General features: G+C 39.9%; 1 protein-coding gene across 1 annotated transcript in view; it reads right to left on the bottom strand.

Annotated features, from left to right (window-relative positions):
• LOC124622260 (centrosomal protein of 135 kDa) overlaps positions 1-4,150 on the bottom strand; it is a 362,362-nt gene extending 358,212 nt beyond the window's left edge. The window contains exon 1 of the mRNA XM_047147922.1: positions 3,606-4,150. Within this exon, the coding sequence (XP_047003878.1) occupies positions 3,606-3,800 (195 nt within the window). The 5' untranslated portion in view covers positions 3,801-4,150. The remainder of the gene's footprint in view (positions 1-3,605) is intronic.
• Positions 4,151-15,599: the final 11,449 nt, after the last annotated feature.

The following is a 15,599-nucleotide window of genomic DNA, read 5'->3' on the forward strand; positions in this document are numbered from 1 at the left end:
GGTAAGTATGTATAATTGAAAACATGCTGATGTTTGGGACAGCATTTATATAAACAAAACAAAAAATCATTGCTAGTATAACAGAATTTAAAGAGAAATCGGAAAGTGAAGAATACAAGCTACACCTATACAAAGTGCCCCATACATATAAATGATGACAACAGAAGAGCTATGCAGCAAGAAAATCAAGTTTGAGATCTTTACAATCAGAAATCTCTGCCATACTTAAAACAATGTTAGAATACTTCTTGGTGACTGCAATGAGCAACCTGAGAAGTAAAAGAAGATTCAGAGTATTGTAGTTGAATATCCAGCACACTTAAGAACAGACACAAATTATAAAACACCTCAATATGAGTAAAATATTTGAGTTAAAACCAATGTCCATACATTTTCGAAAGTTACCAAGAAAAGGCAAAAACTTTGATATCCCTAAGCCCAAACCTAGGAGGCTACTTCAAACTGGGTCACATAGCCTTATTCAAAATGAGTACCGTGGAAATTGTGAACTTTAAAGTAATCAGAACTGGGGAATTTGATTCAGATCATTCTCTAATCTAGATTTGGTTTCTCCCATCTAAAATGAAAAAGACAACCAAGAACGATGTTGGACACAACTCCACTACAGCTAACATCACAATAAAAATTATAGAAAAATGTAGAGATGGCATTGAAACAACAAAAAAGGTGACTGATATGAAACCCAGGAACAAATTACTAATGCAGCAGAGAAAACTTTAGGGCCAGTCAAGGATTTTTTTTAAAAAAAGAGCACGTGAATAAGGTGTGTGAAGAAGAATTAGAAAAAAGTGCATAAAATGGAGATGTTCAAAAAATAACACTTAGAACAATTCAGACAACAAAGAGAAAACACCAAAAATAATCTGGTAAATCAAAAGAATCAAGTCATAAAATCTTAGCTTATGGAAACACTAGAAAATTTCGCCAAAAATAATGTCTACTAGAAATTTTTACTCAACTTTTAAATATAGGCCTATACTTAAAAGACAATGCACCAAGCAAATGCTTCAGAGATGAAAATGGCAAAAGAGGATTAAATAACAAAGAAAATTGTGAAATATTAGCAGGTCCAACAGTCAAATTGGAATTTCCAGTTTACCACAAAATCTGGAGGAAGATTTCCCACCAACAGTGCAAGAAATTCATGAACACATCAACACAATCAAAAACAACAAAGAAAGTGGTGGAGATTCCTTTTCAGCAGAATTATTGAAAAACATTTTAAAAAATTATAAAAGACCTACAACTTGTTTTTGAGAAAGTTTGAAAAAATTTAAAAAATTCCAAAAGAGTAGCATTAACCCGACCATTACACAAAAAGGGGGAAAGAGACAAAACATCAAAAATTATAGAGGACTGTCACTTCTACCACTGCAATACAAAATGGTGTTATAAATTCTGTTGGACACTGCTGCAGATCTTTGAACAAACAACTGGTAAAATATCAGTGTGGTTTTGGAAAGGGAAGATTCTGTACAGCACAAATTTTTAATTTAAAATCAATAATTCACTAAAGAATGTTAACTAACAACCCTATAATCATGTCATTTATTGATTTTTAAGAAAGCATTTGATTTGGTAGACAGTGAAACATGAGATAAAAACAGTAGAGAGTTTGGTGTTAAAGTAAAATTAGCAAACAATTTGTGAAACTTCAAGAAAGGTGATATCTAAAGTTTAGAAAAAATTGTAAGGACCTGAAATTTGAAAAAAAAGGAAGGAGAAGAACCAATAATTCTGGGAAGGAAAGCAAATGGAATTAAGGTACACTGCCTGAGTTTTGCAGAAGATTTTGCAATGCTTTCAGAAAATCTGACAGAAGCAGTTATTCAAATAAATTTTCTGGTAAAAATAGCGAATACAACTAGTCTCAAAACGTAAGCTGAAAAAAATGCATAACAAATATTAAAAAATGCACAAAAATGCACAGAAATACAAATACGTAAAATAGAGTGAGTATGTAAAGTTAAATACACTGGAGAAATCATGCCACAAAATCGACAAGAAAAATTTACAATAGACTTAAAGAGTTAACAAAATGGAATGAGCATATGATATGATAAAGAATGTTTATAACAAGGAATGTGTATGTAGAAAAACAAAACATTACACCAGAGTGGTATGACCAGAACATTCATTTGGATGTGAATGCCTAGCAATGAACTACAAGCTGGCAGACTAACGGTATTTAAAAGGCTCATTGGAAAATGAGAAGTAGTGAGGTGATCTGCAAAAATATAGAAAAAATATCAGAAGTGTTGGCTAAGCGAAGATTAATTCTCTACTGAATGAATACGAACAGCCTAAGAAAACCCATATTCCTGTATTCCTGTAAGAAGAACTCAACAATAGCGTGGATTACGGAAGTATGGAAAGGAGTAGAAAGAAACATCAAACAATCAGAAATAATGGAAAGAGACCTTTTTAAGAAACAAATACTAAATTTTTTAGGCTTTCAGAGTAGAAGTCAGGAACAACATGGACAGAAGAGAGGAAAAGACAACATGGAGATAAAACAAGTGACTACTGGCAAAATAGGAATCATAGAAAGGAAGGAACTGAAGTTGTTATGTGATCCTGTTGGTAAAAACACACACACACACACACACACACACACACACACACACACAAATTATATATAATTCAATGCAAATTCAAGGCAATGACTTTTCCAGCAACGACATTCTTCTCTTTTAAATGCACTAGATCAACAGGAACAACACCACACACATTCCTAAATTCTGCTTCCATATGAAGATTTTTTTAAAAAGCTGTAACTGGAGAGGATGTGAGCACAGACAGCCATCATGAAGCCACACACATAGTAATGCATAATAGCAGGCAGAAATCATCAAGTAACAATAAGTCATTTAAATAACATCCAGTTCAAGAATCATTTTTCACTGAGAAAATGAAATGAGTGTTCCGTTGTAAATTGAAACTTTCCTCAGATTGGGAAATTCCCTCCTATGAATAGTAAGCTCAAACGTTGAAACATACCAGTAAAAAAATGTAAACAATTTTGAATTGAAGATCTGGTTCCTGTCTTAAAACTGGCCGCGAATTTTCACAGAGTTTTTATTTTGCACTTTTTTAGCGATCTATGGTTTTGTGTAACGCAAAGAGAATATATTTGCATAAGAACCCTTTTAAGGTGCTTAACAAAAAAACGAACGTATCAGTGTAACTGTATTAAAATCAGTGTGCACATAAATGTTTGTAGTGTTTCCCGGTACAATGGAACGGTATAGTGTACAGTCAAATGCTGTGTTGTAAGAGCTTTACTAATTAATGTGATTGTCATTACCAACAAATATGAACAATTTGTAACTCGGTAAATCTGCAAAGCTGCCACGGTATCACACTGGCCATATGCTTTCGCATGTTTTCCTCTCTCAAGTGATCGCAATTTTGGGCTTCATCTCCGTGCAACATTTATCATGATCTGAATCATCAGCAACTACGTACTATGTCAACACATCAAGAAATTTGTAGGCCAGCGTCAACACACTAATGTCCATCTAAATATGAATATCAAACTAAGCCAAGGTATTGCAAAGTCTCTGGGACCAGGCGACGCTCACCTCGAGAGTTTTTTGAGCAAGTTCTTTATAATGTCTTAAGCTTTCCGTAGTATGTAGCAAATCAGAAAGTAAAGCCTCGACAAGATGTAACGAGTCTGTACCCAAACTCTGATGGTATCCCAGCTCGTCTAAATTTCTACGTAGATTGGCGTACTTCTTTTCTTTCAGATTCAATTCGGGCATCATGACGTTCATTTATAAATACAACACTTTATACTTTGCAAAAACTGGCGTTTTTTTAGTTATCTTCCGAATGCTACCTTACAGTTTACAGTGAAACTATTTATAAAATTCTTCTTTCTTTAGCAGTGTTGTATATTGACGGCAAATTCTGCTGGCTACGAGGGTAAACACACTGCGAATAACACAACGTGAAGCACTTCAGTCACACGAATCTTGTCCTTTTAAGTGTTTAAGTTGTAAAAACGTTTTCATAATGAATACCGAACTTTCTTCAAGCCTCACGGGTCAATAACACTATTTAGAAAAACCGCACTTTGTTCACAACCTCAAACTCGCCCCTAAGTCCGAAATACACTTGTCAAATTTCAGTCGCGCGGGCCGATAAACATTTGAAAAAGAAAGCATCAAGTCAGCCAACATTTGAAAACTCATTATGTTTCGAAAACTTTTACTATGATAAAAAAATTAATAATGGATCTCTATCAGTCATTACTAGGATTTCATAAAAGTACTCGTCTTTGTTGTTTTTGCCTATTAAATTTCCATCCGATACTGTTTGAAAACTGAATACATTCACTCCGGTCTGTTGGGGACTCCGAATGGCAGTGACTCTTATGAGCCATGACACATGACAAGGATCGATTAGCTGTTGAATAGAAGTAATAGTAGTAGAACTAGCGAGGTAATTGTTTTATTAGCCCGTGAATCCTTGTAGAAAGATATTGAACATATTACGGTGTTAGTTGAAAAACATGCAACATAATTCTTACATATCGTCATTTACATAAGTACGTAGACAATTTGATAAGGATGGGCCGTTGCATTACAGTAGGAATCATGCCAGCATTTACTTAAATTAATTTACAGAAACCACTGAAACCCTACATCAGTATGGCCGTATGGAGACTGGAGCCCCCATCCTCCCACATACAAAATCAATCAGCAGAAAGCTAATTTTAGACGTAGTAAGAAATGGATCAACAGAGATATCATGAACGATAGAGAAGATTTAAAAGAATCGTATGGAAGACTTTTTTTATCGGTCGTCTGAATGATTTGATGCCGCCCGCCACGATTTCCCCTCCTGCGCCAATCTCTTTCTCTCAAAGTGGCACTTGCAACCTACGTACTCAGTATTTCCTGGGTGCAATCAAATCTCTGTTTTCCTCTACTGCTTTTACCTGCTAAAGCTCCATCTAGTACCGCGGAAGTTATTACGTGATGTATTAACAGATGTCCTACCATCCTGTCCGTTCTACTAGTCAGTGTTTTCCATACACTCCTTGCCTCCCCTATTCTGCAGAGAACCTCCTCATTCTTACCCTACCAGTCCACCTAATTTTCAACATACTTCTGTAGCACCACATCTCAAATTCTTCGATTCTCTTCTGTTCTGGTTTTCCCATAGTCCACGTTTCACTACTGTACAATGATGTGCTCCAAACATACATCCCCAGAAATTTATTCCTCAAATAACAGTAGACTTCTCTTCGCCACTGCCAGTGCTGCTCTGCATTCTATGTCCTCCTTGTTCCGTCAGTCATGCGTTATTTTGTTTTCTAGGTAGCAGAATTCCTCAACTTCTTCTACTTCATGATTATCAATTATAATGTTAAGTTTCTCACTGTTCTTATTTCTACTATTTCTCTCTGCTTTGTCTTTCTTCGATTTTTTCTCAATTCATATTTTGTACTCATTAGACTGTTCATTCCCTTCTACAGATCCTGAAATTCTTCTTCACTTTCACTGTAGATAGAAACGTCATCAGCGAATTTTATCACTGATGTCATTTTGACCTTGAATTTTAATTCCACTGATGAAGCTTATATTTCCGTCATTACTTCTTCGATGCATACATTGAACAGTAAGGGCGAAACACTACATCCCTCTCTTACACATGGGCACTTCGTTCTTGGTCTTCCACTCATTCTCTCTTCTTGGGTCTTGCATATGTTGTATAATTACCAGTTTTTCCCTATGGTTTATCCTTGTTTCTCTCAAAATTTCGAACATTTTGAACCATCTGACAACAATGAATGCTTTTTCCAGATCAACAAATCCTATGAATGTGTCTTGATTTTTCTTTAGTATTCCATTATCAACCACAATGTCAGAACTGCCTCTCTGATGCCTTTACCTTTCTTAAAGCCAAACTGATGGTCATCGAACACTTCCTCAACGTTCTTTTCCATTATACTGTCATTATTCGTGTCAGCAACTTTGATGCATGAGCTTTTAAGCCGACTGTGCTATAGTTCTCGCACTTATCGGCTCTTGCTGTCTTTGGAATCGTGTGGACGATGTTTTTCCGAAAGCCATACATTCTGCACAGCAGCCTGAATAGTCGTTTTGTTTCCTCTTCACGTCAATGATTTTAGAAATTCTGATAGAATGTTTCTATCCTTTCTACCTTATTCGGTCTTAAGTCCTTCAAAGCTCTTTTAAATTCTAATTCTAATACTGAACCCCAGCCCTAGATCTATGATAGCGCCCTCCCCCTTCCCCATCCCCCCACTCGAGTGTTTAAGGTAAGATGTCAACCTTAAAAAAAATAAAAATAAAAAAAAAAGTTTTTGAAAAATATTTTCGTTTTGTAGCGCACATCTTCCTGAAGAGGCTGATGTATAGAGCATATATGTTCGAGGCAATGTAAGACTTGTTATTTAATCTCAGATGTGCCAAACTGTGGTGCCACACCCTTTCACTCAACACTCTTCTAACGCACGTCACTATACCTGACTCTGTGAAATTCAAGCGTGTGAGTGTAAGGACGTAAGGTAATGTATCTCCCACTTGGTCGGACGGTCTCAATCCACATCTCTGCAAAGACAACTCAATATTTATACCAAGTGGGATTATTTATGACCGCGAGAATAAAAGATCTTCAGAAAATTTGCACTCTTTATGGAGTAAAAATCTCTCGGTGTACATGCCGCGTCAATTCAGGATAAAACACCAAGCTTTCGACCACCACCTCCATGGTTGTCGTCAGGGCTAAAGCTGACTGTCGTGAACTATTTTTTTTTTTTCTTTATTGTATTTCAGTTCCCCATCGGGGCAGGCTGGCAGCAGCATATGCGCTGCTCTTCAGCCGAAAGTCATAGAACAAAACAATAGAAGACATTTAAAAACAGCAAAGGAGAGAATAAGGTGAACATAGATATAAAAAAGGGGTAACAACATGGAAGGCAATAGACAAAAAAATGGGGTGACTAAAATGGAGATAAAAACTGTTTAAAAGTAGCACACACAAAAAGCCACACACTGCGACGATTAAAAGAACACAAGGCACAGTATAAAGATATCGACGGACGGCATAGCACATAACATAACACTGACGGCGAACCTCAAGGCAGTACACAATTAAAATCACACCTCGTGATGCGCAGGAGAAACAGCACTAGACAACACTGATGTGGCACACTGATGATGATCAGAGGATCTGCCAGGCGCTAGGAGATGAGTGGGACCTGAAGAAGGGAGGGAGGGGAAGGGATGGAGGAGATGAGCGGGGGGCGCGCTGAAGAAGGCCAGGTAGGGAGGGATGTGGGAAGGAAAGAGGCAAGTATGGGGTGCAGGGTCTCAGGGGAGGGGGGGATGGAGGAAAATCCGCTCTGGGAGAAGGAGGGAAGAGGAAAAAGGGGGCCCTGGGGAGGGAGGGGGGGGGGAACAAGGCCAGGTTATAGTTGGAAGGAAGGGTAGATGTCACGGCGAAGTTCGTCATCCGGGAGGGGGAGGCGTTGGAAATTGCCCTGATGAAGGAGATGGAGGGTGTGGAGGTGGAGAGAGGGAGGGATACAACGATAGAGGTACGGCAATGGGCGGGGGGTAGAGAGGAAGGAGGAAACCATAGGGTGGGGGGGATCAAGCCTGCGAACAATGTAAAGGATGCGGAGATGTTGGAGGAACAGGAGGAGGTGGGGGAAGGGGATCAGTTCATACAGGAGCCGTGTGGGGGGAGGAAGGCGGATACGGAAGGCAAGGCGGAGCGCATGGCGTTCAAGGATTTGGAGGGCCTTGTAAAAGCGGGTGGGGGCGGAGATCCAGGCAACGCTGGCATAGCAGAGGATAGGACGGATGAGGGATTTGTAGGTGTGGAGGATGGTAGAAGGATGCAATCCCCATGTCCGGCCAGACAGGAGTTTCAGAAGGCGGAGGCGGAAATGGGCTTTCTGCTGGATGGTCTGGAGATGAGGGGTCCAGGTGAGGTGTCGGTGGAGGGTGAGGCCAAGGTATTTCAGGGTGGGGGTGAGCTGGATAGGACGACCATGAAGGGTGAGGTAGAAATCAGGGAGGCGAAAGGAGCGAGTAGTGCGGCCTATGATGATTGCCTGGGTTTTGGAGGGGTTGAGACGGAGGAACCACTGATTACACCAAGTGGTGAACTGGTTAAGGTGGGTTTGGAGGGTACGTTGAGACCGTTGAAGGGTAGGATAGAGAGCCAGGAAGGCGGTGTCATCAGCATACTGGAGAAGGTGGACTGGTGGGTGTGGCTTGGGCATATCAGCTGTATACAAAAGATAAAGGAGAGGGGAGAGGACAGAACCCTGGGGGACGCCAGCCGTGGGATAAAAGATACGGGAGTTGGTGTTGTGGAGGGTGACATAGGAAGGACGGTGCGAGAGGAAGGAAGCGACTGTCGTGAACTAGCGAGGTTCCCACTTTTATATGCAAAGGACGGCTCCTGATTTGCTGGAAGACGTCTTAGCAACAGCGATATGGCGCGTAGTGAAGTGGCGCCCTCTACTTCCATAGATGTAGTTTCTATCAAGCGTTGCTTGCAACGCCATCCCTTGAATCAGGAGGTAAAGTGCGGGAAGTTTTTCTCTGCGATTTTTCTTTATCCAGTGCACTCTTCCAAGTGTTGCTAAGTGCATAGCCGTTGTCTCTGTTAAAGTTATTATCGCTAAGTCTAATTTCGACTGCTTCCCGGATCACAGAGTCCCAGTAATTCGATGCGTGGGCTATTACTCTGGTTTCTTCAAATAAAATCTTATGCTTGTTAAGCAGGCTATGTTCAGCCACCGCTGATTGTATTTCAGGTGGCGCTGGTCGGCAACGGTTCTTACAGATTGGCCCACGTAATTGTTGCCGTATTCACAAGAAATAGTATAAATTCCCGGCACTCTTAAGCCGAGACTATCTTTGACTGGTCTCAACATTTCCTTAATTTTCCTAGGTGGTCGGAAAACTGGTTTTATTCCTTGCCTCTTCAGGACTCTGGCTATCTTGCTCGTTGTAGCACCGCAAAAAGGAAGCCGCGCTATGTGTTGGTCCTCTTCTTGTATATGGCCGGCATCGTGTCTTACTTTCTTGGACAATACTGATTTAATTCCACCGACAGAATAACCATTCCTCTTGAAAACAGTCGTCAAATGGTTAATCTCAGGACCGAGATGGTCCTTGTCGGAAATAGTCCTGGCTCTGTGTACTAAAGTATTCAGCATAGCCCTCTTCTGAGACAGATGATGGAACCTGTGGCTATGCAGATATAAGTGTGTATGGGTTGGCTTCCTGCACACAGAATGGCCCAGTCGTCCATCCGGCTTTCGCTCCACCAACACATCTAAAAAAGGTAACTTCCCTTCCTTCTCTACCTCCAATTTTGCCTATTAGCTAATAATGTTCTCTTTTGTATGACATAAAATTAATTATAGAAAACATAAAATCAGTAGAGACAAGAGACAAGCAAGACAGTACACATGTCATCACTCCTTAGGTCCCAGCATCTTTTTCTCTCGAATTTTGCTACAGCTTTACAGGGCGTGCTTTCCTTTCTGCGAAAGAACTATTACCTCATTAAAGTTTGCCAAAAGTTTTGCTACATGCAAAATCAAAATGTCGTTGTCTAATACTGAAAAAGCTGTTATATGAATAGTACCCAAGACGGGCGTGGTTTCTTGATCTGATTACGTCTATTTCGTCATTGTCTGCTGGGTAAAAGGAAATATTGCAGCAATTGCAACAGACGCTAAATATGAGAGACTGTTTTGGCACAAATGGTCGTTTTTATCTACCTCATTTACGCAAATGACACGACAGAACATAATTCACGATGCACCAATAGCAAATGCACATTAGGTCTGTTACAAGCAAAAAGTTTCTTGTTGGGAAATAGTTTCACATTTCATTCATACGCAACATTTTTTCAAGCATGAGATCGAAAAGTAGTAGTAGCACGAAAATCTTATATAAATTTCGAATCGTCATATTCTTCCATATAACTTGTGTGATGTTCCCATTTCTTCTCCTTCCTCGTTCTAACAAACAATCTTGTCATCACTAATTCTGCCGTTGTCAAAGCTTATTCTCCACTTAACTTCACTAATCCTACCAGAATCACCGGTTCAGTTATCTCGCACTTATTCTCCGGTTAGGCGTAATTACGTATTCGTACAACGTGTGTTCTGTGCTCTCTCGAGAATAGAATTAAGTGGTTTCCAGGGATTGTGTAACTGGCCCTTAGCGGTGTGACGATCTGGCAAAAATTTTCTGTCAAAATTTCACTTTGTTGGATACACCGAGAAGACAATATGTAATCTCTCTTAGCTGTTACTTACGCAACAATGCATTCAAGTAGCAATGAATTACATTATATTTCTACTAACAAATTTACAACCAAAAGCTATTCCTCATGTAAAGCTAAACTTCATGTATTCCATGTGTCAAATGCTCAATCGTATAAAATGTACGTAATAACTGGAGTATGTACCCAAGGTATCACATAGAATATACCACAACTACCAACAATAAGACAAACAAACAACTGCTGAAAAAGCAAGCAGTGTCCTGACTTGCAACACTCTCACTAATGTATCAATACATACAAACACAATAAACATACATAATCACTAACTATTTCAGATGAGAATAGCTCGAGGTTCTCACCTGAAATAGGCAGAAATAGGCTATTATCAACCAGTAAGCTATTTAGACTATATTACTCATCCAAATATAGTATACCACTTCCATCTATATATTGCAACTTATTTTCGCCACAATCATTGTATTACATGTTTTTATTTTCCTTTGTCATTTGCATTATGTAAATTACATTCTCATCAAGTTGGCAGAAACAAATTACATACAACCACTTTAACAATTGTTAAGCATTCAATTCACTGTGACCTTAGAGAAATTTTTATATATTATGTTCTTTATGTTATTTAAAAAAAGCATTATCAACTGTATACGAACAAGACTGCATTAATGAGAAGTCTTTACTGTTAGATGTAGAAGCATGCAACCCCCTTACATTTCAAGGCCTTGCGTTAGGCTGTATTGTTAATGCGATAAATAAATTACCTGTTACTCCCGTTAGTCTTTTATTTCCACTCTGATAGTCTGAATCTATTGATTTCACTAATAATTATGACAATGCGTATCATTTGCACACCCAATCGACCACATAAACAAACAGCGATTGGCATTTATCCGTTTCAGTTTATTCAGCTCAGCTCATATAGCCCTGTCCCCATTTTTTTGCGGGAAAGTTTTTTATGGCTACAGAAAATGGGGACTCCCTTGACAGAGAAATCATGTAACTATGCACGCATTCAAAAATCAATTTACGATTGATTGAGAAATCAACCTAGAATATGTTCAAAAATATTCGAAAACCAACAGGGATGCGTTTCAAAATCATATGAACAATCGATAGGCCAATGTGCACTGGGCGCTAGGTGCTTTGAGAAACAAAGGTTTTTTTCTTCAAGAGTGAATTTGGCACCCACTGAAATTGCTGCCCGAGGCAGGTACCCCAGTTTGCCTCTGCCCCCTAGATCTGGGCTTGCTAGATCCCTCATCTACATCTACATCTGCATCCCCATAGATGCTCCACAAGCCACCATACGGTGCATGGCAGAGGTACCCTGTATCACTACTAGTCATTTCCTTTCCTGTTACATTCGCTAATAGAGCGAGGGAAAAACGTCTATCTATATACAGCTGCATGAGCCCTGATTAGGCATGGATGGGCTCCACTTAATATTCACGTAAAATATGAGTGTAGGCTTCAGTTTAGAATGGCACTTCCCCTCCAGCGCTCGGCATTTCCCACTACAGTGCCTGCCAGCAACCCCCACCACTACTGCTCTCCTACACGTGCCCTGCCGACTGTGTATTTACCAGCCACCATACCCTGCAGCCATCACTGGCATGGCTGAAGGAAAGTTGGACAGACTATAGTTCACCATACCAACATACTATAGTATTCCATTTCAGTACTACAGTTCTACAGGGAGTGTGGACAGATCCCACTCCACACTTACAGGCAAGTACCCAGGTCGTTACAGTGCAGCAAAGATAGCTGAAGCGTATGCTGCGCTTTATGTGTTGTTACAACTAGTTCCAACAATGCTAAATGTGTAGTGGTGATGTCTTCCAGAGAGCTGAGAAGTTATGTACAGTACCATCTGGTGAGTTGTAGCAACATGTGCGATCTGAAAAGCAAAATATAGAGGTACTAGGGTGTTTTGTGACATCAGTTTCTCAGTCAAGATGCTGTATATTTAACAGTGAGTATCTAATTTAACTAAAATTATCTTAAAGATAGATCCAGTGGAATTCTTTACTCAAAACCGTTGCTCTTAATACTATTAACTGGCATAATTTCTATTTGCAGTTACAACTCTTTTGTATGGATATTTGCAGATAATAAATTCATAAAACTTTGTCAGCATGACCAGGAAGGATTCAGGATTCACACTCATAGCAGTGGAAGTGCAAAACTATAACAAAATAAATTTTTTTTAGATATGAAATTTCATCATTTTTTCACTTACTGTTGGCTGCATTTGTTGCTATAGGTACATTTTTCTTCACAAGTAAGAGATATTCTTTGATGAATTTGGCACAGCATACAAACCATACTTACAGGTGTATGAAACTCTAGAATTTTCCAAATCTATTAAAAACTGTGGTAAAAATTGAGATAATTAACTACAAAATTTGATTTTTTTCTAAACATGAAGTTTAAAATTTAACAGCTCATTCATTTTTTCATAAATTAAATAGATTCTAGAGTTTCAGACACCTGTAAGTATGTTTTGTACGCTGTGCAAAATTCATCGAACAGTCTCTCTTACTTATGAAGAAAAGTGTACCTATAGCAACAAATGCAGCCAATAGTAAGTGAAAAAATGATGAAATTTCACATGTAAAAAATTATTTTGTTATGTTTTTGAACTTCTGCTGCTACGAGTGTGAATCCTGAATCCTTCCTGGTCATGCTGACAAAGTTTTATGAATTTAATTATAAAAGTATAGACAGTGGAAATTAAAATGTCCTGAGGTGCCTCTCCTGCTCCAAGTCGGCCCGTTTGACGCCCTACCACCCTTAAAGAGCAATGGTGACATCAATATAAGGCAATAGGCATAATTTGCAATGAAACAGTATTAGTCATCAAAGAATACAATGTAAAACGCCATTATGAAGGCAAACATTCTCAGAGTCATTCCAGATTTACTGGAAGCCAACGGTTAGAAGTACATCCATCTTTCAAAGCAGTTCGAAATCTCAGTAAATGTTTTTTAAGAAAGTAAATGCTGAACAAGAAGCAGTAACTTGTACTAGTTACCATGTGGCTCACTCTACAACAAAACAAGGAAAACCACTTGCTGACAGTAAATTATAAAGTACTGCATGATTGAAGCAGTTGAGGAAATGTGTCCAGAAATAGCTAGATTACTTAAAAACATCAGTTTGTCAACAAACACAGTGGCTTGAAGAGCAGATGATATTGTCCCAGAAGAAGCTGAATAGCTACATGGTGTAGTGGTTATGATACAAAAATGTTGCATGGAGGGATGTGTGTTCAAAACTCATCTCGAGTGTACCATTTTAATTATTATATTCGGTTTGAGTACATTCTAGAAGCATCCATAAATGTCAAGAATCATTGTACTGGAATGTTCTTCAGCTGTATATTTACTGTATGTGTTCTGGCCGGATGCAGTTCGCTCCACGCTCTTGTATGTGCAAGTGCTGAATAAACCTTCCTTAAGTGAAGTTAGTGTTTGTCATTCATTTAATTACACCTTCTTCTACTTCACATTATTCTGGTGGAGACGATGGGTATTGGAACTTGTGATAGCGCACATCCCCTTCACGCCATGACAGAGCCGTCGTTTACGTGGCGAGAAACCTGAGTTCGGGCCATATTCAACAGATCGCAATCTATCGAAGATAGAAGAAGAAGAAGAGGAGGTTACGATGACACCAACTGTGTGCCACCACATGACACGGCCTTTCGGGTTCTCTGGTGACGATGGCCAAGATCCAAACAAGTGGCTGAAGGTATATGAGCTTGGAGGGCGCTGCCAAGCAATGGTATGAGAACAACGAGGAGAAGTTCACAAACTGGGAATAATCCCAGGAGGAACTGCGCAAGTATTTCGGCGACACACAGCGACAGAAGTGCAAGGCTGAAGATAAAGTGCAGAGCACAGCGTCCGGGAGTAACTACAGCTTCAAGACTTCTTGGAGTTGTGTTAAATAGTGGATCCTAGAATGAAGGAGGAAGATTAGGTTGCACATCTCATGAAGGGTATTGCTGAGGACATGTATCAAGCCTTATTCCGGAAGGAGGTTTCTACAGCAGACGACTTCATAAAATGGTGCAAGTATATTGAGACTATGCATTAAAAAAGTATTACATGTAAGACGTTTGAACGGCTTCCAAACATCGTATCGATGTCTGAGATGGAGGAAGCAACTGATTTCACAATTGTTCTTCGTCAGATAGTGAGAGAGGAAGTTCAGAAGGCACTTGGATTGCACGGCGAGCAAAAAAACGAGACTCTTCAAGAGGTCATAAGGGAGGAAATGGAACACACATTGAACTCAATCTCTCGTCCTTCATTTCCCTTTAAAACGCTCAAAAAGTCGAGACCCAGGTGGAGTTACGTTCCTACAATGACACATGAGGAACCTGTTTGGACACCAAGGAAGACTGACGTCTGGAGGACCCAGGACAACCAACCAGTATCTTTCCACTGTGGACGACTGGGACATGTGGTGTGCTATTGCCGAGAAAGGCGGCGGACATTTGAAGACGCCCGCGCCAGAAGACTGCAAACCAATCTTAGCCGACGCCAACTCTGGGACGACGAAGATGAACAAGAAGATGTGGGTGCAGGATGACGTAGGTCACCATCACCGCAAGCTAGTCGCTAGAGAGGACGCTCCCCAACACGCAGATCAAGGTCTCGATCGCCGTTTAGAAGCTCCAGCCGATCACCTAGCCGCCACAACCTGGAAAACTAAAGGGTGAGACCTTCCTTGTGGTGAGACCGTCGATCAGTACAAAAATGATAGGAAACTACGTCGATATCCTCATGGATGGCCGACCAGCCCAAGCTGTTGTGGACTCTGGAGCACCATATTCAGTCGTTTGGGAGAAGTACCGTCGCCAGTTGCAGAAAACCATATTCGTCGACAGCAAAACATCTCTGCTGAAGGTGACTAATGGGAAAAAACCTACAGGAAGATGTACCATTCGTGTTGGTATAAGTGGCCATACACAGCCCTCAGAATTCACCGTCTTACAAGAGTATAGTCATGACGTCATTCTCGGATGGGACTTTTTGAAAGCTTCTCAGGCAATTATAGATTGTGGTAGCTCGAAGATTATGCTAGACAAGATGAGATACTGTGGACAGGAAGATGTGCATCTGAATGTGTGGAGACTATGTGTGCTGGATGAAGTGATCATTCCTGCAGTCAGCGCTAGAAAGGTAACTGTCACGTGTCATGCCATGCATCAACCCATGGATGTTGTAGTGGAATGTAAGAGAAGCGTACCACTGAAG

This window comes from Schistocerca americana, chromosome 7, assembly GCF_021461395.2.
Source record: "Schistocerca americana isolate TAMUIC-IGC-003095 chromosome 7, iqSchAmer2.1, whole genome shotgun sequence".
NCBI classification, from domain to species: Eukaryota; Metazoa; Arthropoda; class Insecta; order Orthoptera; family Acrididae; genus Schistocerca; species Schistocerca americana.